The 20,279-nt window shown below is 49.8% G+C and overlaps 1 protein-coding gene across 4 annotated transcripts in view; it reads left to right on the top strand.

Annotated features, from left to right (window-relative positions):
• Positions 1 to 3,097: 3,097 nt before the first annotated feature.
• Macroh2a1 (macroH2A.1 histone) overlaps positions 3,098 to 20,279 on the top strand; it is a 63,469-nt gene continuing 46,287 nt past the window's right edge. For 2 of the 4 annotated variants that reach the window (XM_050143564.1, XM_050143561.1), the window contains exons 1-2: positions 3,099 to 3,272; positions 13,220 to 13,424. In XM_050143564.1, coding sequence (XP_049999521.1) covers positions 13,253 to 13,424 — 172 coding nt within the window. In that variant the 5' untranslated portion in view covers positions 3,099 to 3,272; positions 13,220 to 13,252. Of the gene's footprint in view, positions 3,273 to 13,219; positions 13,425 to 20,279 lie in introns of all 4 variants that reach the window. The other 2 variants (XM_050143563.1, XM_050143562.1) reach the window with 2 other exon arrangements.

Here is a 20,279-nt window from a genome sequence, read left to right as displayed (position 1 = left end):
TAAGAAGTATCTAAATTAGTAAAGTGTATCTTTGGGAGGAATAAGAAAGAAGGAAGATCTGCCATGAATCTGGGTGGCATCGTTCCGTGGGCTGGCAACCCAGACGGAATAGAAGAGGGAGGAGAGCGCCAGGGAGGCAGGCGTCTCTCTGCATCCTAGGTATACAAGGTGATGAGTGCCTCCAGCAAGCATTCCCTGCCTCGATGTTCTGAAACCGTGAGTTGAGATACATATTCCCTAATTTGCTTCTTTTAATTCAGTCGCAACATGACCAACATGGAAATATGATATATGAGAAGTTAATCTGACTGCGTAGTGCAGATACCTTTAGAACTGGATCATGGGAGGAGATACACAGCTTGAAGATGTAGGCTAGTCACGCCCTGTAAGCAGCATTTAACAGACAAATTCTGGTCGAAGCTCACAAGACCAGAATGGATATTAACGTGGACAAGAAAAACAGTGTCTGTGAGCTTTCAAATGACAAGGACTTCATCGGAAACCGAGTCCATGTTTATCACATTTTGACACGTAGTTGTGTCTACATTTTGTCTGTGTCCTGAGACACAGAAGACTGGGTTTGAACAATCAATTAATCTGATGGAGGCAGCACTGAAGTGTGGCATGGCTGTTGCTCGATGCTTTTAGCCAGGTTTACAGTGAGAATTGGGAGAAAATCCCGAACAGGAAAGATTTGAGAAACTTGCACCTCGGTCAGAAAAGTCAGCGTCAAAGGCTGATAAAGACATGGTTTCTAAGGAAACCAGGGCTACCAAGGAGAAGCCAAGAGCTTTATATTAGGACAACAGAAAGGATACCTTGAAGGCATCTCGAGGATCGGCCAGACCCCATGCTTTGTAGGCACAGGGTATAAGATTTATAAACTCATTTGGAAGACTTCCCCTTGATAGGAGTGTGCTTAGTACTTCCCAGCTCACACAAGGGCTCCTGGAGAAGTGTTTGGTTGTTTTCAGCTGCCTGGGCACTCAAAGTCAAAAAACACTGCCATAGGGGCTCACAGTTAAAGCGTTTGCCTCAAGTGTCAAGATTTTGGACTTGAACTTTTGAACAACATTGGGATATTAAGAGCATGGCCTTGCGTCTTTTGCATTATGAGATGACACTGGCCCTTTAGCCCCCAGAGGCAGACAATATGGCTTAAATATGACCCCCGCCCTGACATGCCCACTGTTGAAAGTATGGTCTTTAGTTGGTGATGTTGTTTGAGGAAGTCTGAGAAGCTTTAGGGTATGAATCCTGGGAGGAATTAGGTTACAGAGGGCTCATTACTGTACTGGTTCCCTCCCTCTCTTTGCTTCCTGTTTGCCATGGGTTGAGTAGCCTCGACCATGTGCTCTGCCACTTTGATGTTCTATTTCACAATATGCCCTAATCATTAGGGCTGTGGACTATGGGTTGAAACCTCTGACATTTAGTAAAAACAAAACAAAACAAAAAACAAAAACCCTTTCTTCTTTAAATTGTTCCTCTCAAATATCTGTTACAGTGACAGAGTCTGACTAATGTGTTTTCCCTTCATTTTCTGGACTCCATTTTCATACTCTGCTCCATAATAGTTTTAGACATGCTCCTGCCTCAGAGCCTCATGCTTGGAACACTCCTCTCCAACAACCACATGGTTTGCTTGCCCCCTTTATTCCTTCAGGCCTTTCCTTGAATGTTTCTTTAGTACTGAGCCTTTTGTTTTGTTTTGAGACAGTGTTTCTCTGTAGCTTTGGAGCTTGTCCTGGACCAGGCTGGTCTCAAACTCACAGAGATCCACCTGCCTCTGCCTCCTGAGTGCTGGATGAAAAGCATGCTCCACCACTGCCTGGCTGGGCCATCTCTTTAAAACAGATTTACTTATTTTAATTCTCTGTGCATGAGTGTTTTGCCTGCACGTGTGTATGTGCACCACATCGTGCCTGGTACCCATGGATGTCAGAAGAGAACATTGTATCCCCCCAGACTGCAGTTATCAGTACCACACAAGTGCTGGGAACAGAGCCCGGGTCCTCTGTAAGAGCATGAAGTGCAGTTAAATACCGGGCCCTCTCTCCAGCCCCAAGACCACCTCTTAAACACACCCTGTCTCATCTTTCCTATTAATTTCCTACCCCCTTTCCTCCCAGGATTTATATTCTGTAATACATGATTTGTCTCTTGCTTTTCTTTCCCCACCAGACTGCAACTCTAGGACATCAGGGAATTTTGCCTGTTTTGTTCATCACTTCGTATCTAACACCCAAATTTATGCATGGTGCAAAGTATGTCCTAGGTATTTACTTGAAATAATGAAAGCCTGGATGACAGGTATCAGTGCTTTGTGTCGCTTGAAAATTATGCATAAGGGGTGGAGAGCTGGCTCAAATGTTAAAGACTAAGTAAGGGTCACAATCCAAATACCTGCTGCTATTCTAGCGCAACCTGAGTTTTGGGGGGGGGGGGTGTCTTTAGTTCTGTAGATGGACTTGGATGTCTTTCTGACTGTCTGCTCTCCCCTCCTTAATACATGTGTAAGAAAAGTGTCATTGCTTATACCAGTACATCTCCACTTAGAGCCAAGAGCCAACAAACGTTTGCTTCGTGGAGGTAGCTGACCAATGCCACGAACAAAGCAAGCTCGGACTTTGAGGCCATCTGTGAAGAAACCCCACTGATCCAGGGAGTTGAGATGCAGCGGCGGATCCGGGAGCACGCACCGGGTTGGCTTGCGGCGCCGGGGGTTTGCACTGACTGGGGAGAAAAAGATCCCTGGTAACAACAAATATACCATCCTCGGTCTTTGTGGGCGACGCTCCTGGCCTTGGGGCTGTGCAAGCCACACAGTAGGTGCTCACTGAAGACACAGGCTGCGATGCGCCCCGGACGAGCATCTTCCTAAGGCCTGACTCCCGCAGCTCGCGCGCGCGGACCCACGCCTGGGGACAGGGCGGGCCGGCAGGCCTGGGTACAGCCCAGGCTAGAACCGTCGACGTCTAGGACCCCAGCGCAGGCCTGGGGTCAAGGCCGGGGCGCTGGGCAGCGCGGGGAGGGGTGGCCGGACGCGCGAGGCCGGGAAGGGATGTGACGAGCGGCGCGCTGTGCATTGTGGGAATCCCGGGGCGGCCGCGAGTGGTTCCAGTTCACTGGTTCCAGCGGAGCCGGGCGGAGGGCGCGAGCGCGGGACGCGCGGGCGGGAAGCGAGGAGGCGTGGGCGGGCCGGCAGGAGTGCGGAGCGGAGCGGCGCGAGCGGCCGACAGGGCTCGGGCCCTACACCTTGCAGCCGCCCGGTAAGTGCCGCGCGGGCCTCGGAGCCGCAGGCAGCCGGTCCGCACCGTCTGGGCCCCGCGCGCCCTCCCGCCGCAGCCGTGCGCAGCGGCCCTGCCTGGTGTCCGGGAGAGCTCGGGCGGGTGCCCTCGGTCAGCGGGCTGCACGGAGCCCGCCAAGGCCCTGTCCGAGCAGTGCGCGGGTCCGGCTGGTTTTGTTCGGAAAGCAAACCCGGAAACCAACTTCTCTTGGAGACGCACCCCTGCCCCCGCCGGGGCGCTTTGTGGGAAAGGGGCCGTTCGGGTCCCCTCCCCGGGCGGTAGAGCCAGAGCTGATGCGGGCCCGAGGACACCGAGGCCCGGAGGCCCTGACTGGCCCGCCCGCCCGGGGCTCGGAGCTGCTGTGCTTGGAGTTGTACTTGGTCGCGCGCCGCCGGCCCGCGCGTGTCCTCCCGGGCACAATAAGTGGGGCGCGAGCCTTGGGCCGTTGTGTGGCCGGCTGGAGGGGACCCGCCGCGAGGCCTGAGCAGGGGAGGCCCGGGGACCACTCGAGGACCGAATCCCAGGCCGGGGCGGGCCGGAGAGGAGCCGTGGAAGCCCCGCTGCTCTCGATCGCCTTTTGTTTGCTTTGTGGTGGGGAGGTGTTATTTTAAGGTGACTCCGGAAGGCCGTAGGCTCCCCGCGCGCAGAGGGACAACTGAGAAGAGTCTCTGGGGGTGGGGCGGGTGGAGATGGAAGGCGCGGGATGCTGCTGGCTGGGTCACCTGACAACAGGTGTGCAAGATGATGAGCCCTGTACCCCCCCCACACCTGCAGAGACCGCTGATAACTCACGTTGCTGAGCCGAGCAGAAGATCGCTTGAAAGAGTTTTAGAAGCAATGTAAGGGACGGGTTTTTCAGAGTTTGAAAGTGAGTGACTTTTGAACGAGCAGTTGAGACAGACCTTGGCTGCAACAATTACAATCATTACGAAGTCTTTGTAAGATTTTAATGATCCAATAAACTGCTTAGAAGAATAGACAATTAGAAGGGTTCTCCTGCTCCCTTTCCTCCTTGCTGACACCTCTGTGGTTTGAGGTTTTACTGTTAAAAGAGAGGAAGTGTTTTGTTTCTAGACTCTGCTGCAGGGAGTCCCAGTTTGGGGCAGTTTTATGCTGGAGTGCAAGACTCAGGAGCAAACTTGGGCAACTCTACTACCCCCCTGCCGCCTTTAGTTCCTGCTCTGCAGGCACAGTTGCCCTTAGCACCGAAATGGACAGTTGGTGCCTGCTACTGGAATTACTGCCTCCAGTCCACAGGCGGGCAGCAGCAACTCGGCTCACACACACCTTCTGACTAGATCACCTTTTTCGGTTTGTGGGGGTTTCCCCTCAAGGATAATGAAACTCCTGAGACTTTAGACTTTCTCCCTTTCTCGTTTTGCTGTGAATGAGGGCCATAGTTTTCACGTGTTGCTGTTAGTGCTGATCCCTAGGTAAGGCGTGGGGGAGGGGGAGGTGGACACTGATAGTTTACATATGATGAGGCAGGGAGAGCTCACATTGTAGTAACTGAGAACTGTCTGGACAGTCACGCGTGATGCCTCCGCACTGGCTTGATTTTTACCAAATGGGCCAGTGTCACTGGTACCATGTGCCATGTGCTTGACTCCTAGGAAGAGCCAGTTTTTTCCTCCCCCAGTGACAGGCTTGGAGCTGATGATACCCCAAGGTGATTAAAGACTTACTTGAAAGAATAAACTGGAAAACCCAGATAATCTCTCTGTGATGTTCAGAGATGTACAGTAGCATCTGGTTCTTGATGGGCTCTGAGCCTGTTCTTGGAACACGGGATGGGAAGGAGTGGTGGGAGGAGGAGGGAAGCCCACCCATCCTGAGCCCCTCCCCCAGCCAGTATGCTTATGGTTAGTGTCTCATGCCTCGTGCCTCAGGTCTTCTGAGTGCACCTGAGTAGATCAACTCTTCATTCCAGAGAGGCCTGTGGCTTGTTTGCTGAGAGCAACCCCACCTGGTTGGTCTTGCAGTCACTAGTATGTCCCAGGAATCTGTTCTGGGTTAGGTAATTTCATGAGCAAGAAATGCCCAGGCCTTGTCCTGACTGTAGGAGATGCAAGCAGGTGAGTGGCTCTGAGGAGACCAGTCGGGGAGGGACAGTTGGGTTAGTGGGACTGAGCTCTAGTGGCCTGAAAAGATCAAGGGGAAGTTTGCTGCACAAAGGAGGACAGATGGGGGCCAGTGTCTGAGGACTGAGGAACCACGTGTGCCGATTGGAGAAGACAACAGTGGAGGACCTGGAGGTACAGCCAGAGGTTTAGGATGGCACTCTTGGGACAGGGGACAGGCAGGCAAAATCACAAGGAATCCTCATCAGAACCACAGTTGATCCTAAGAGCAGTCCGGAGCCACCAAGGAGCGCTGAGCAAGGGAGGAGAGCAGCGGCCAGAGATAGTCTTGTTTGGTTGGGATGCCTGTTTAGCAAACAGCCAGAAGCTTCCAGACATCCGCTGACTGGGTTCCTGACCTCTTAAGGTCACATTTTCTTCTAATGGCTTTTTGGAGGAGCTGTCTTGGAATTTAGCACAACCTTTAGCAGGGAGCGGAAGCAAGTGGCAGTGTTGCCCTCAATGCAGGACTACCCTCTCCCTGTGCCACTCAGGAAGCACACTGTAGGGCATATTCAAGGGTGAAGTTTCAGGCCCAGCTACAAGCCATCTCCTGCTTGTGATTGACCCTTGGGTTCGGGGTGTGCTTTTCCCCCACGGCTGGAAGCTGGACACAGAGCAACACACGTGTACTGGGACTGCTTCTGTTTGTAGTCCCGCCTGTGGTTGCCAATGGTTCATTTTGTGACTTAGAGTTTGATGAACACAGAGATTTTTTTCCTGATTGACTAGAGTACAAAGACCAGTCTCTGTTCTGAACCAATCAGAATGCAGCTTGGGTCGTGTAGCAGCCACGTGCCTCTGGGGACAGGACAACGGTGCCGCTGTTAATAGTCTGGCAGGAAAGGAGTATGCAGGAGAGCGTTGCAGACAGGATTGCCATCAGAGTGGAGCCCCTCTGCTTTGCCTTCGTGATCAGCGCTGACAGGTGATCTCTACTGGATACAAGCATCTGCTCAACTGCAGGGAATGGAGCAGGTGGCCCTCATTGAAAGTGCCTTAAACACTTCAGAGTCCTCCATGCCTAGGATTAGGACTCAGGTTCTCTGACACAACTCCCTAGTGGTTCTAACCAATAACTTCATTCGCAGTCAATACACATATATTTGAAGCTTAGAAGATGAAATGGATCATTCCTACGATTTGGGTGCCCTGATTGGTTACATGTACAGCCTACAACCTGCAAGCTGTATGCGTCCTAGGGTAGCATGAATGTGGTCCAGCACTTTGTAGATGCCAACTTCATGTTGTTCTATTAAAAGCTTTGGTCACCCCTGGTAAAGGCTGTCTCTGCTATAGCATCAGTGGGTCGGTGTCTTGTAGGTGTGAAGATTAACATTTCTTCTGGCCAGTATTCGTCAGAATAGTGCTGAGAAGAAAGGCAGACAGGGTCAAAGATTGTCACAGCCATAACCCTTTGTGGGACTTGTGTCTCATCCATCAGGACATGTTAACTTCCTGGTAACTCCCAAGGTGGCACAAACTCCCCTGACTTTTGAAGTTCTCAACTTTCACAGCTACTTGACAGATGGGTCTTGACAAATGGTATATGGGATAATCCGAAGATTACTGATGTCCCACTAGCCATGGCTGAGTCTGTAGCCTTTGGACATGCTGCCCTGTTCTCTTTGGTGGGAACCCATTCACTGTAACTAAACAGCCAGACAGGATAGCAAGCAGGGATATAGTGGCAACCAGAGGAAATTCGCTTGGGGTACCAAGACAGCTAAGAAAACAGGTGCTGATGATATAGTGTAGCGAGTGTTGAGGTGTCCCGATGATACAGGGTAGCGAGTATTGAGGTGTGCTGATGATACAGTGTACCCAGGGTTGAGGTGTGCCGATGATACAGTGTACCGAGGGTTGAGGTCAGATCAGAATGGTGAACAGGGTGGAAGGGAGGATTGAAAAAGCATTTGAAGAGAACATGACATTGAAAAGAATTACTGAATATATTAGAAGGAATTGGCAGAGGGAAATTATCATATAAGGATTTATTTATTTATTGCTGGGTCCCCCGGAGCTATAGCAAGAATAACTGAGTAAGTTGGACTGGGGATGCTTTAGTTGCTAGAAATAAAAGATTGGGGAAAGAAAAGATGCTCAAAACTTTGTGCCTCAGAACTGACCTCGCCAGGATGTCAGCAGGGACAGAAAGCATGGCCACAATAGCATGGTGAGCCCCATTGATGGACTTGCATCATCCGTAGAAGACACAGGCCCCTCTAGGGAGGACAGCGGGTGTGGGGGGGTGGATGGGAGTGAAGGAGGTTGCTGTAGGAAGGTGTGCCGGGCAGGTGGCAGATCTCTACAGCACTTCCCCTCCTGTCCCTTCTGGAGAAAGAGGGCTTCTTGTCGTGTCCTCCCCTCCCATGGAGTCCTCACACCAGCTTTCTACTCCATCTGTGCTCTGAGGACAGACTGTACTATCCCAGTACACCTTCCTTGTCAAGCAGCTTGTGAGTAGAAATTGCCTTTTCACTCATGTGCTGTTTCTCCACAAGTTTTTCTTTGGGTAAGTTTTGGGTTTCTGCAAGCGAGGTGCATGCTTGCTGTGATTAGCCTGGAGATGAAGGAGCTACAGAGTGAGCTTCTCTGTCTTGGTACTATGATGAGCTTTCAGAGGTGGGCTATTTTATAAAAGAAAGGGGTTTTGGAGGTAAGCCTTCATCCTGTTACGGTCCTGAGGTTGTGTAGAGTATCAAATGGTGTGGGACAGGGATTATGTGTGTGTGTGTGTGTCTGTGTGTCTGAGTCTTAAACTCTCTTCTTCCTTTAAAGGCACCAAGATTGACTCATGCGGATTCTTGTTTAGTGACCTTACTCAATCCTAATCATTTCCTGAAGGCACCGCCTCTAAACGTACTGCCAGATTAAATGTCTATCCTCTGACCACCCAAAGCTGTAGGAAGCCTCAGAGACACTGAGACCACAAGTATCCCAGAGTATAGGGATGTGACCCAGAGATCCCCTAGGATGAGTGGCAGGAGCTTCATGTCCTAGACTGGTGACAGCCGAGGGATGGTTAGCATGCAGTATAACCGGGTGCATTTTCAGTGTCTTCAGAGTGTTTGGGACCCTCTGGATCCTCCTGGATGGATCCTCCTGGATGGTTAGCACAGCAAGGAGAGAGATTCTTCGATGCCCAGAAGAATAGCAGTGGTGTCCTGAGAAGAGACTGAGTGCTTGGAAAGTCTTGTCTATGATGTCGGACTGTCCTTCCCTCAGATCAGGCTGCAGTAGGACACAGGTTATACCAGACTTGCCGCTCAGACCGTGGTTTCAGAGACAGCGTTTAGACTGGCTTGTCATGGCCCATCACAGCCCCTCTTGTGGTTCCAAGAGATGTGTAACTAGGTTCTGACTGATAGCTCACAGTCAGTAGTGGTGTGCCCATTTTCAGGCATGGCCCCTAAGACTGTGTTGTCCTCCATGGCAACAGTGGGAGTCAGGCATGAAAGATGGCAGAACCACAGATGGGAGGGGTCAGGATCTATGTGTCATGGAGATGCGACTACCAGTCATCGAAACCATTTCTGAACCTTTTTGTATTTGCTTTTCTGCTGCCATCTTGAACTATCTGAGGCTAGGTAACTTCACAAAGAAATTGACTTAGCTCACAGTTTTGAAGGTTTTTGGGTATGGTGCCAGCCTCAGCCTAGCTCAGATGAGTCCCTCCTGATGCTTTGAGCAAGGGGTCGGTAAGCATGATCCTCTCTGGTTAGAGAGGAAGGCAGAGGAGTCTGGAGGAGCCAGTACTAGAGTCCCCACTAGCTCCACATCATAAAGTCAATGTCCCTTATCACCAAAATGGAGTCTACTTTAACACTTGAGTCTGGGCGGTGCACACCTAAACCATAGCAGGAATTTTTATGAGTGAGAAATAAGTTGTAGGGAATTACCTAATGTCAGTTTAGCAGTGGTGCCCTGTCCAGGACAAGCGTCTCACTAAAGAGTTGCCTTTTCTTAGGTGTCCTGTGTCTTGGCTCACAGTTGAGCAGTGACTCGGAGTGTCAGCCCCCTTCCTCACACACTCAACCAGTTTTCCTATCAGTTCTTTATGGTCCTTTTTACCATCACCTCTAACAGACAGAGGAAAAGAAAAGGCTCAGAGGGATTAAGTCACTTGACCAAGGCCATATGCCTACTGGTAGTAGAGCCATATTAGAAGCAGGTGAGGTTGGTGGAACTTCTCACTATAGATCATGCTGCCCAGTAGCCTCCTCTCCCACGGCCACTCTTCTCACACTGGAGCTAAGCTGGAGCTGCTCTCACCCCAGAGGTCTCGGAGCAGGCAGGACCTGGCACATGCACAGGCTTCTCTGGAGACTGCAGGTAGGAAGTGATTGGGCAGAGAATGCTTAAAAACCAACGCGCACTGCTTGAGGTGAGGAGGCTCAGGGCCCACAGCGTTCTTCCATGGCTTGTGGAACTGTAGAAGTGCAGAGGGCACAGGTGTGTAACACGACTGCAGTACAGCTGGGGAACTATAGACGTGCAGAGAGAGCACAGGTGTGTAACACGACTGCAGCACTGCTGGGAAACTGTAGAGGAAGTACAGAGAGAGCACAGACATGTAACACAACTGCAGCACAGCTCCCACGTTAGTAAAGATGCTGACACGGGGAGGAGGTATGGGGATGCTCCTCACCAGCATGGTGGCTTTGGGATCCATGATGAGCCACCTGCAGCAGTTGGCATGCAGTCGCTTGCACTGCAGTTGAATTGGGCAGGCACATACACGTGCTGACATACACGTGCTGACATACATGTGCTGACATACATGTGCTGACACAGGCTTTGGTAGGGAACAGTGGTCATTCTGGCTATGGCCAGGGCCAAGAGGGTGTGTGTGTGAACCTTCGTTCAGTGAGTTGACAGGACAAAGGGCATTCCAGCTGGGAGAAACAGCATATTTAAAGATATTCTTGACACAGCATGGGGGGCTTGGGATGTCAGAGGGGCCTGGGGTTCCTGAGACAGCAAGGACACTAGGAAATAGGTAAAGATACATTCTCAGAGCTCACAGAATATTGCCACAGATGGGACTAGAGACCCAGAGAACTTTAAGGTGCCTGTAGAACTGATAAGTAGGCCTTTGTCATAGAGGTCTGGTAGCCGGATAGATACTGACATAGGGACCGAGTGTCTCTAGTTTGTGGCATAAAGACTCTTGGCTGCTGTCAGAAGGAAACAGAAGGAATATCACTCCTAAATATGAATATTTAGTACTAATAGTGAATACCTAAAGTGAATACTTTTAAAACCTAAAAGTGAATATGTGTAACGCTTGTCCCGTCCTGGTACCTATGGCCTCCACTGAACACAGCTGTCCACAGAGGCAGCACAGTCACGCCTGTAGGCTTTCTGGAGGAGCTGCTGGTCTGTGCATGTATCATGAAGGGGTTGAGCTGCTGGCACTATCCTTGACCACAGGCTGCTCCTGCAGACAGAGGAGAGACCCCAACAGTAAATGCTCTGAAAGTCTTGGGTTGTTGGCAAAGATTGTAGGAACCAGTGCCAACTCCCCTGGAAACAGGTACGAGTGTGCCACCCCGACTGCGTGCTCAGCGAGCCTGGGTGCCTGTGCACCTGGTGTGCCCTGGAATGCTGTGGCCACAGAGAGCGCATTGCTTCAGAAAAGCTCTGACCGTCTCCCAGCATCCCAAGACCTTAAGACTTTGTGTCTTGGATCTGGCGCAGTGCAGGGCTCCTGGCAGGGCTGGAGCTACTTTACCTCGGCTGTGGTGTGGCTGCCCCTGCACACCCAGGAATTTTGTTGTCTGTGGCCCTCACAGCTAATAACAAGAACTCCTAGCCTTGGGGTCTCCATGCTCACAGGCATAGCCTTTAGCACTGGAAGGCCCACATAGAGAGAGCCTGACCTCAGTGCCTTAGCACATGGGAGACCTATCTATTTGGTTCATTGAGCGATAAGAGTGCCTCAGGGAGACTCCAGAATCATCCAGTATCCCCCAGAACCCATCCTCATCAGCACCCACCCCACACTGACTTCACACACAAATTTTACATTTGTTACCATTATAAATTGAGTGACTATAGGGTTCTTTTTTTCCCCCCTTTGGCTTTTTTGTTTCAGTTTGTTTTTTGAGACAGGGTTTCTCTGTGTAGTTTGGTGCCTGTCCTGGAACTCACTCTTTAGACCATGCTGGCCTCAAACTCACAGAGATCGCCTGCCTCTGCTTCTCGAGTGCTGGGATTAAAGGCGTGCGCCACCACTGCCTGGCTGACTATAGGATTCTCCACTCCCCGCCACCTTGTAAGGGCAGCAGGGAGCTTTGCTGGGTGGTGTAAGCTCCTATAATGCACACTCTGTGTGAGTGTGAGCGTTCTCCACCCTACAAGTGCAGCCAGTTCAGCCCTCCTCCCACTTGCAGTCTGTAGAAGAAGCTGGAATCAGGGCCCATCATTGCTGTGGCCTGAAGCTGGCGGAGATGAGATTATGCTAGATCAGAGATAATTAGCAGAGCAAGGAGAATGTAGCTAAAGGAGGCCCTGACAAGGGGAGAATCAGCGTAGAGGCATGAAGAAGCCAAGCCAGAGGACCTTCATGGGGTGCCCCGTGGATCTCCGTCAGAGTTGAGCTCATAGTGATGTGATGCCAAATTAGACTTCTGTGGCAGGCTCAGATTTCTAGGGCCTCGCATAGTGGTGCCCAACAATCATGATTTTTATCTTGGGGTTTGTGGTGGTCCTGGTAAGCTTGAATCAGGGTGAGGACACATTCAGGTGTGTGTGTGATAAGACTGACCAGCCTGCAGGGTAGAGTAGGAGAGCAGGCAAGTGAAGGACTTTGCAGATGCCTGGGACCACGTGGTTAACAGGGTCCATCCATGGCAGGTGACCACATGGTTAACATTGGGTGAGCTGGGTCCAGTCATGGCAGGTGACCACATGGTTAACATTGGGTGAGCTGGGTCCAGTCATGGCAGGTGACCACATGGTTAACATTGGGTGAGCTGGGTCCAGTCATGGCAGGTGACCACATGGCGAACTGTGGGTGAGCTGGGTCCAGTCATGCCAGGTGACTACGTGGATGACATTGGGTGAGCTGGGTCCATCCATGGCAGGTGACCATGTGGTTAGCATTGGATGAGCTGGGTCCAGTTACGGCAGGTGACCACATGGTTAACATTGGGTGAGCTGGGTCCTGTTGTGGCAGGTGCCGAGGAACATCCTCTGGGCTAAGGGCTTTGAGGGTGGGAGTAGAGAGTAAACGAAAGCAGGGCCAAGGCAGCCCCAGTGGACTGCGTGTACTCGGAAAGCCTTGTTCACCTGCCACCTCTGGCATCTGGCCTTTCCTCACTGCTTTTGCCTGTCATAGATCAGGGTCCTAGGGGAGAGAACACAACTCTCATTACAGAATCCAGCCTCTTGGCTTTACGTCCTTATTCTAGGTGAAGACTGTGGACTTTCCTTTATGCTGCAGATTTATTATTCCAGTCTCAAGTGCGTAAAAATACAATTATTGAAGAGGTGTAGAACATAATAGAAAATCCCATTATTTTTATTATTTTTACACATGAGGCATAAAGGCAAGACACTTAGGAGCAGTCATTGTCAGTATAGCATTTAAATGGAAGTGACCGGTAAGACTGCTTCACAGGATGAAATGTACAAAACTGCGCATTCTCGGTGCAAGGCTCGGACAAGGCCTTTCAAGCACATAAATGCCTCGGCAGGCTGCCTGCTGTGCCTGTCCTCTGTTCCTGTCGAGACCACAGCAGCCCTGGAAAATGGGTAGTGAGCCGTGCCCAGTGGCCCTGACTGTGCTTCTTGCCTTCGCAGTGAACTTGCTGATCTGCTTCTGGGGCCACCGCCATGTCGAGCCGTGGTGGGAAGAAGAAATCTACCAAGACCTCCCGGTCAGCCAAGGCAGGAGTCATCTTCCCCGTGGGACGGATGCTGCGGTACATCAAGAAAGGCCACCCTAAATATCGGATCGGCGTGGGGGCACCTGTGTACATGGCTGCCGTCCTGGAATACCTGACAGGTAGGTGTGCCCAAGCCAGCTGTGGCACCTTGGGGTGGATGTGCTGGGTCTGTGAGCTTTCTAACGACTTGGGGAAGCTTCTTCCATTTCTGGAAAAGTCAGAATAGAAGAATTGTTTTTACCTAGATCTACCATTTTACCTCAGTTACCTGCCCCCTCCTTTACGGTTTTGTGTGCAGATTCTTCTGTGTTTATTTTTAGATGTTAGGTACCTCATTTTTAAGTTTTCAGAGTTACCCTAATTTCTAACGTTACCTTTGGATTTCTTTCTGGATTCAGCATTTGTTTCAGTATGTGGGATTGCGCGTGCCCCTCAGGTTGACTGGCTCCAGGCTTTGGTTGTTTCCGAGCCTCCCATCGCCTCAGGGCATCTTAAGGCTCCCAGGCCACTCACCTTGCCGGATGTCCTTTGCTCTGAGCTGCTCTCAGGATGGGAGACTGAGGCCCTGACTTGCAGGCAAAGCAGGGTGTTCGCTCTCACTCTGCAGCGGCTGTGGGCGTGTCCTGTTCCTCGTTCTGCTGGAATGGCAGCTACCAGCTCAGCTCACTCTCTCTCAGCAGTCTGTCGTTCTTGGTCTTTAGTCTCCTGGGATGATCTTAAGGCCCGTAGGTCATGCTGTGGTTGAGCAAGGATTTGGGGCTTGGGCTATTTATTTAGAGATAAAAATCTCATGTAGCCCAAGTTCTTCCCCAACTCTACAGAGATAAGAATGACCTCGAAATACGGTAGTTATCAAATAGAGTTTTTTTCATCTCTTTCATTCTGTATATCCTAGGTGGCTTTCTTCTGTCAGTGGGATGTTCTCCACTTCGCTGCCCTTCCCTTCTTATTTCTGTGCTATCAGTATTGGCTGATGACTGCGTGACTTGGTGTGTGATTCTCCACTCATGTCATGGCTCATTTTAATGCTCAGCTGGCCCAAGGGAGAAGGAAAGGCTGGTTCTTATGCTCCTCTTACATGTCCTCATTGCTTTCTGTATGTTTTATTGCTGTGGAGCTCAGTGCCCTAGTCTCACCTTGAACGTATCTGGTCCTGGTCTTGGAGCCATCCACTTCTCAGCAGCCTGTGTTCCTTTGCACAGGTCTAGTCTTTGATTGTGGCTCCATTGTGGGAGGCCAGCTGGTCAGGGAACGATACTGTCTCTGTTTTCAGTAAGGAGAAAACGAGGCCTAGGAGCATGAAAGGACCTGCTTGGTCTGCACACGCCCTTTAAGGGGCTCCGAAGGCCCCAGATACTGCCTGGTCTGCACACTCCCTTTAAGGGGCTTTGAAGGCCCCAGATGCTGCCTGGTCTGCACACACCCTTTAAGGGGCTCTGAAGGTCCCAGATACTGCTTGGTCTGCACACACCCTTTAAGGGGCTCCGAAGACCCCAGATACTGCCTGGTCTGCACACACCCTTTAAGGGGTTGCGCAGGCCCTGGATGCTGCCTGGTCTGTACACGCCCATTAAGAGGCTCTGTAGGCCCCAGATGCTGCTTGGTCTACACACGCCCTTTAAGAGGCTCTGAAGACCCCAGATACTGCCTGGTCTGCACACACCCTTTAAGGGGCTCTGAAGACCCCAGATACTGCTGTCTTTCAGAATGGCACTTAATTGGATGAGCTTCCTGGGTGCTAAAAAGTAGCTCCCTGATGCTTGTGGCTGCCTCTCCTCTAAGAAAGAAGAGGTTTAACAAGACAGGGCACCTCTTCTAAACCGGCACAGCTAGTAGCAGAGTTGCTGGACTGCTCCTGGATTGTCCACACCTTTCCGCATGGCAAGTCTCAGGCCTCCCTGGAGCAGACATAGTCGTGAGGAAGACGACATTCTCATGATCATCAAGCCTCGAAAAGTAGTCATTTTGTTCAAGTCATGAGGTATTTGCACATATTTTGGGGCTTTTGATTTTCTGCTTGGGAAGTGTGCACATAGGTGATAGACCTGGTGGTGTGAACTGGGCATGAGTCTCACTCTATAGAAACAGAGTACTCATTGTTCTGGTGTGTTTCTCTGTCCTGTGGAAAAACATTGACAAAAAAAGCAGCTTGGTGGAAGGAGAGAGTTAGTTTAGCTTACAGGTTATAATCCTTCATCGGGTGAAGCCAAGGCAGAAATTGGGGTAGGGACTGAAAATAGAGCCCATGGGGGAGTACTTCCTGCTGTCTTGCTTCCAGTTTTGTATTCAGATACGGTTCTTACACAGTCCAGGCCCACCTGCCCATGGATAGCACTGCCCATGGTGGACTAGGTCCTCCTCCATCAGTTAACAATCAAGAAAATGCCCCCAGATGTACCCACAGGCCAGTCTGTTGTCTCAGTTCCTTAGCTGAGGCTCCCTCTTTCCAGGTCTGTCAGGTAGTAACTGAGGCTGACTGTGACAGGGAAATGACACAGAGCATTGGCAGTCAGCCGGAGAAGGGGTGGGTGACTAGGTAGAGAGCAGAGGACTGTAGTTTTACATAGGCAGTTACAGACATGGGCACCTACGGTGAGTCACTGTCCTTACAGCTCAGACGGAGTCATCTGTCCCTGCTCCACTAAATCCAGGCTCTTTGAGAGCCAGAGCAACTTCTTTAGAGTAAGATGGGAAAGCTTTTGTCTTGGGAGTTTTATTTTTTCCCTATAGCTGCTTCTGTTTTGGTAGTGAAGTGTGAGGGGACCATACCATTGTCATCTCAGGCGACTGCCACCTGTTGCCCCACACGTATCTATATGAGTCTCTTGTCTTTCTGTCTCCTTTTCACTCTGAGCCCACGACTTAGGGGACCTAGGTGAAGATCCTTTTGCATGGGTTTGGAGACTTTGACCATGGTGCCCTGCCACCTGTGAGGCCACGGTATCCTGTGTCCTGATGGAGACAAGCCAGGTGAGCGCAGGGGCTGTGTCCTCAGAGCAGCGCTGCGTGCACGGGGACTGCTCTCAGAAGGTTGTGGGATCAGAATGTGACGTGCAGGGGTACCTGGGAGTTTTAGGTGTCTCCCTGTTCTCAGTCTGTTGACAGAGGTTTCTGTCCTGCCCAGTCTTATAGCTGTTCAGTCACAGAGAAACACACAGAGACCTACATAAATTATAAACTGTTTGGCCTATTAGCTTAGGCTTCTTCTTAACTAATTCTTACATCTTACAGTAATTCATAATTCTTGTCTGTGTTAGCCACGTAGCTTGGTACCTTTATCAGTGAGGCGTTCTCATCTTGCTTCATCTGTGTCTGGGTGATGACTGCAAACTGAGCCTTTCCTCTTCCCAGAATTCTCCTGTTCTGGTCACCCCACCTGTACTTCCTGCCTGACTGCTGGCCAGTCAGCATTTTATTAAACCAGTACAAGTAACAAACTTTACAGAGTACAAGACCATTGTCCCACAGCATCAATCTTGCTTTGAGATCGTTACTGAAAGGAGAAGTAGACCAAATCCCCTTTCTGTTCTGCTCTTTGCTTTTGTTTTACCAAATACCTTTTCTTGTTCATCTTGTGTATTTATTGAGTACCTACTATTTGTCAGATGCTGTGCTGTGCTCTGCATGAGACCACAGAGTGATTGGGGCAGAATGGGCTTTGCTCTGTGGAGCTCTATCCAGTTAAGTACTGTGTGCAGAGTAGGCACAAGCAAAGCAAAGGGGTGCCTGCCTGATCACCCCGGGGCCTGGAGAATCACTGTCAGGGAAAGTTTTAGGGGTCAGAAGGAGATGTCAGCATTGGCCTGGGGAGGCCTTGGTGTCAGTCATACTGCAGAAGCTGGAAAGTTTCTACAGTCAGCTCCCTGTGCTCCTCATCTGCTGGATGCTCGCCCCACACTCAAGCATAAGCAAGGTATAGAAGGAGGAGGGATCAGAGTTCAGCCTGGAGATCCTTCAGCTTGGAATTTAGTCAAGGTGAACATTCAGTACTGTGTTGTGACACCAGGCGAGTATCGGCAGGAAGGCTCGTTCACCTAGCGGGTATTCACGGTGGGCTATGATAAACCTGGCACAAACACCAGACCCATCCTACTCCAGAGAACTTCGTTCCAGAACAGGTACAGGTAAATGCCAGGCAGTGAGGAGGCAGGACCACCTATATTGTGAGGGAGAAGTGGGACTGTGAGCAGGTATCAGAAACTCTCCTCGAGGATGTTGTTAAAAACATCCCTGTATATTTTGTTCCCCGCACCCTGCAGAGAGATTGTTTTCTTCTCTGCATGGCCCAGACTCAGAGGCAGACATGGCATTGGGGATGTCCATTTGAAAGATGAACTGGCCTCTTAGCTTTGAAAAGGCTGCTGGGGACACAAGAGGAGCCTGTGGACATGCTGAGCCTTCTGGAGAAGGGAGGATGTCCATGGGTGGCTAGCTCTGTTAGTTTTGTTGTCTCTGGGACAAGAACCCTGACAGAATGACTGAGGAAGGAAGCACTTGTTCTGGCTCACAGTGAGAAGGCAGAGTCACCCTCCCATCACAGGAGGTGGTGGCAGGAGATGGCAGCTGCTTACACTGTGTCCAGGCAGGAAACATGGATGCTGATGTTCAGCCCACAGGATGGTACTGCCCATATTTAGGGTAGGCTTTCCTACCTTAATTAACCCAATTTAGAAACTCCCTTATACACATGCCCAGAGGTGTGCCTCCTGGGGGTTTCTAGATCCTGCCGAGCTGGCAGTATTGATGTCACTCTGACCTAGGGCTGCCTTACTGTTTGTAAGGTGGATGTTCAAGTCCTTGTCCCAGTGAGCTCTGAAGTGGAGGCAGCTGCAGAGTCTTCTTGATTGTGTACCCTGTGTGCCAAAATAGAACATAAGAGAGGTAGGAAGTCTCCCCAAGTTCTATTCTGAGGTGTTTGGTTGTCACTTCCATTGAGGATGATAAGGGGAGCTGTCCTTGCCCACTGTGACTTGTCTCTCCAACTGACCCCCTGACCTGGTCTCCCTGGTACCCATAGGATGTCTTAGAGTTGCTGGACTCTGTTCCAAAAGCCTTCATCATTGGACATTTCAAGGTGCATCCTTGGCAAACTCTTTTCTGGTGCTGAAGGTTCTGTGTCTTGAGTTCTGAAACATTCTTGGAAATCTGAAGGATTTCTCAGGTTATGGAGGAGCTGAAAGGGCCCAGCTTTTGGCCTATTACACCGAGCTGAGGCCAGACTAGTCTGGGAAGGTGTTGAGCTGGTGGTACCCTGTGAACCAGATGTTCGGAGCATGGTTACACACTGTGGAGGTTGTATCTTCAGGGTCAGCCATGCAACTTGTCTTTTACTCCTCTTAAGGATGGGGGGATGTGAGGAGGTGGTAGTGCTCTTGCTCTGGAACTTGAAGCTGGCATTGGTTCCTGTGGGAGGAGCCCAGTCATTTGCTGAAGGAAATCTGAAAGATTTCTCAGGTTATGGAGGAGCTGAGATGGCCCAGCTTTTGGCCTATTACACCGAGCTGAGGTTTCCTGTCCCACCAGGTCCCACAGCCTTTAAGTCCCAAAGAATCACACAGAGGTCTACATTAGTTTTAAACTGATTGGTCCATTAGCTCAGGCTTCTTATTACTCTTACGACTTATATTAGCTCATTATACTTGTCTATGTTAGCCACATGGCTCGGTACCTTATTTGCCTATGCAGTCACATCTTGCTTCTTCTGTGGCTGGGTCACAACTGTAGATTGCACTTCCCTCTTCCCAGCATTCTCGTTGTCCTGCCTCTACTTCCTGCCTGGTTGTCCTGCTTCTACTTCCTGCCTGGCTACTGGCCAATTAGTGTTTTATTAAAATACAATTGACAGGGTACAAACTATTGTCCCACAGACCAAAGCAGCTTTATTCAAGTAAGAGCAACACATACACAGGACATACCACATCATCTCCCCTTTTCTAAGTAAAAAGGAAGATTTTAACTTTAACATAGCAAAATTACATATGTAAAACAAGTTATCAAGTAAGAATTATACTTAAAATATTTAGTCTATTTGTATCTGGAATCATAACTAAGGAAAACTATAACTATAACTAACTATTCTTCAACTCCTTCAAAGATTCCAGAAAGATACAAAATTACCCAAGTAAACAGGAAATGCATTGCAAGCAATTTCTAAAACTCTAGAATTGACAGATACATATTACTGCCTGGACTGTCACCCAAAGTTTCTCTGCAATGCTGGGGCATCCATCTTGAGCCTATAGGCCATAGTATCCGTCAGGCTTTTCTATGAAGCAGGAAATTTAAAGATCTATTTTGTCTTGTAATGGCAAAGTTCATCAGTTGCTTTCTTCTGTGTCCTGCATAATTTCTGGCAGTTTCTTCTGTAAAGCAGGAACCCATCTTTTGGAAAGTTCAGCAGTCACTTTTCTATGGGTCCTGCATGTCCAGTTTCTATAGCACACAGTCCAGCAGTCCAGGCAAGAACAGTTTCTTGCCCAAATGGCTAGCCTTGTCATATTGAAGGTTAATGCCATAATGAGTTTCTTCAATGCCCATCAACCTCTCTGAAGTAATTGATACTGCCAGAAGCAGACATGTCTCACTGTTGAGAGAAGTCCTTAAGTTCTTAAAACATTTTAAATGCCATATTCTGTAGGTCTTTGAACGATTTGAAGAATACCTATCCATCTGAAATATATCTCTGTACATCTAGAAAATCTAACTAACATGGCTATAAGTTTGACTATTATAAATGACTTAATCTGTAATTTTTAATTATACATTTTATTTTATTTTATTTTATTTTTTAAAGATTTATTTATTTATTATGTATACAACATTTTGCCTCAATGTATGCCCGCACGCCAGAGGAGGGCGCCAGATCTCAGTACAGATGGTTGTGAGCCACCATGTGGTTGCTGGGAATTGAACTCAGGACCTTTGGAAGAGCAGCCAGTGCTCTTAACCTCTGAGCCATCTCTCCAGCCCCTATA

Source organism: Alexandromys fortis, unplaced genomic scaffold (assembly GCF_014885135.2).
Source record: "Alexandromys fortis isolate MF-2015 unplaced genomic scaffold, M_Fortis_MF-2015_v1.1 scaffold_1, whole genome shotgun sequence".
Taxonomy (NCBI): Eukaryota; Metazoa; Chordata; class Mammalia; order Rodentia; family Cricetidae; genus Alexandromys; species Alexandromys fortis.
The sequence above is the reverse complement of the archived record's forward strand: the minus strand, read 5'-3'. Positions and strand labels throughout refer to the sequence as shown.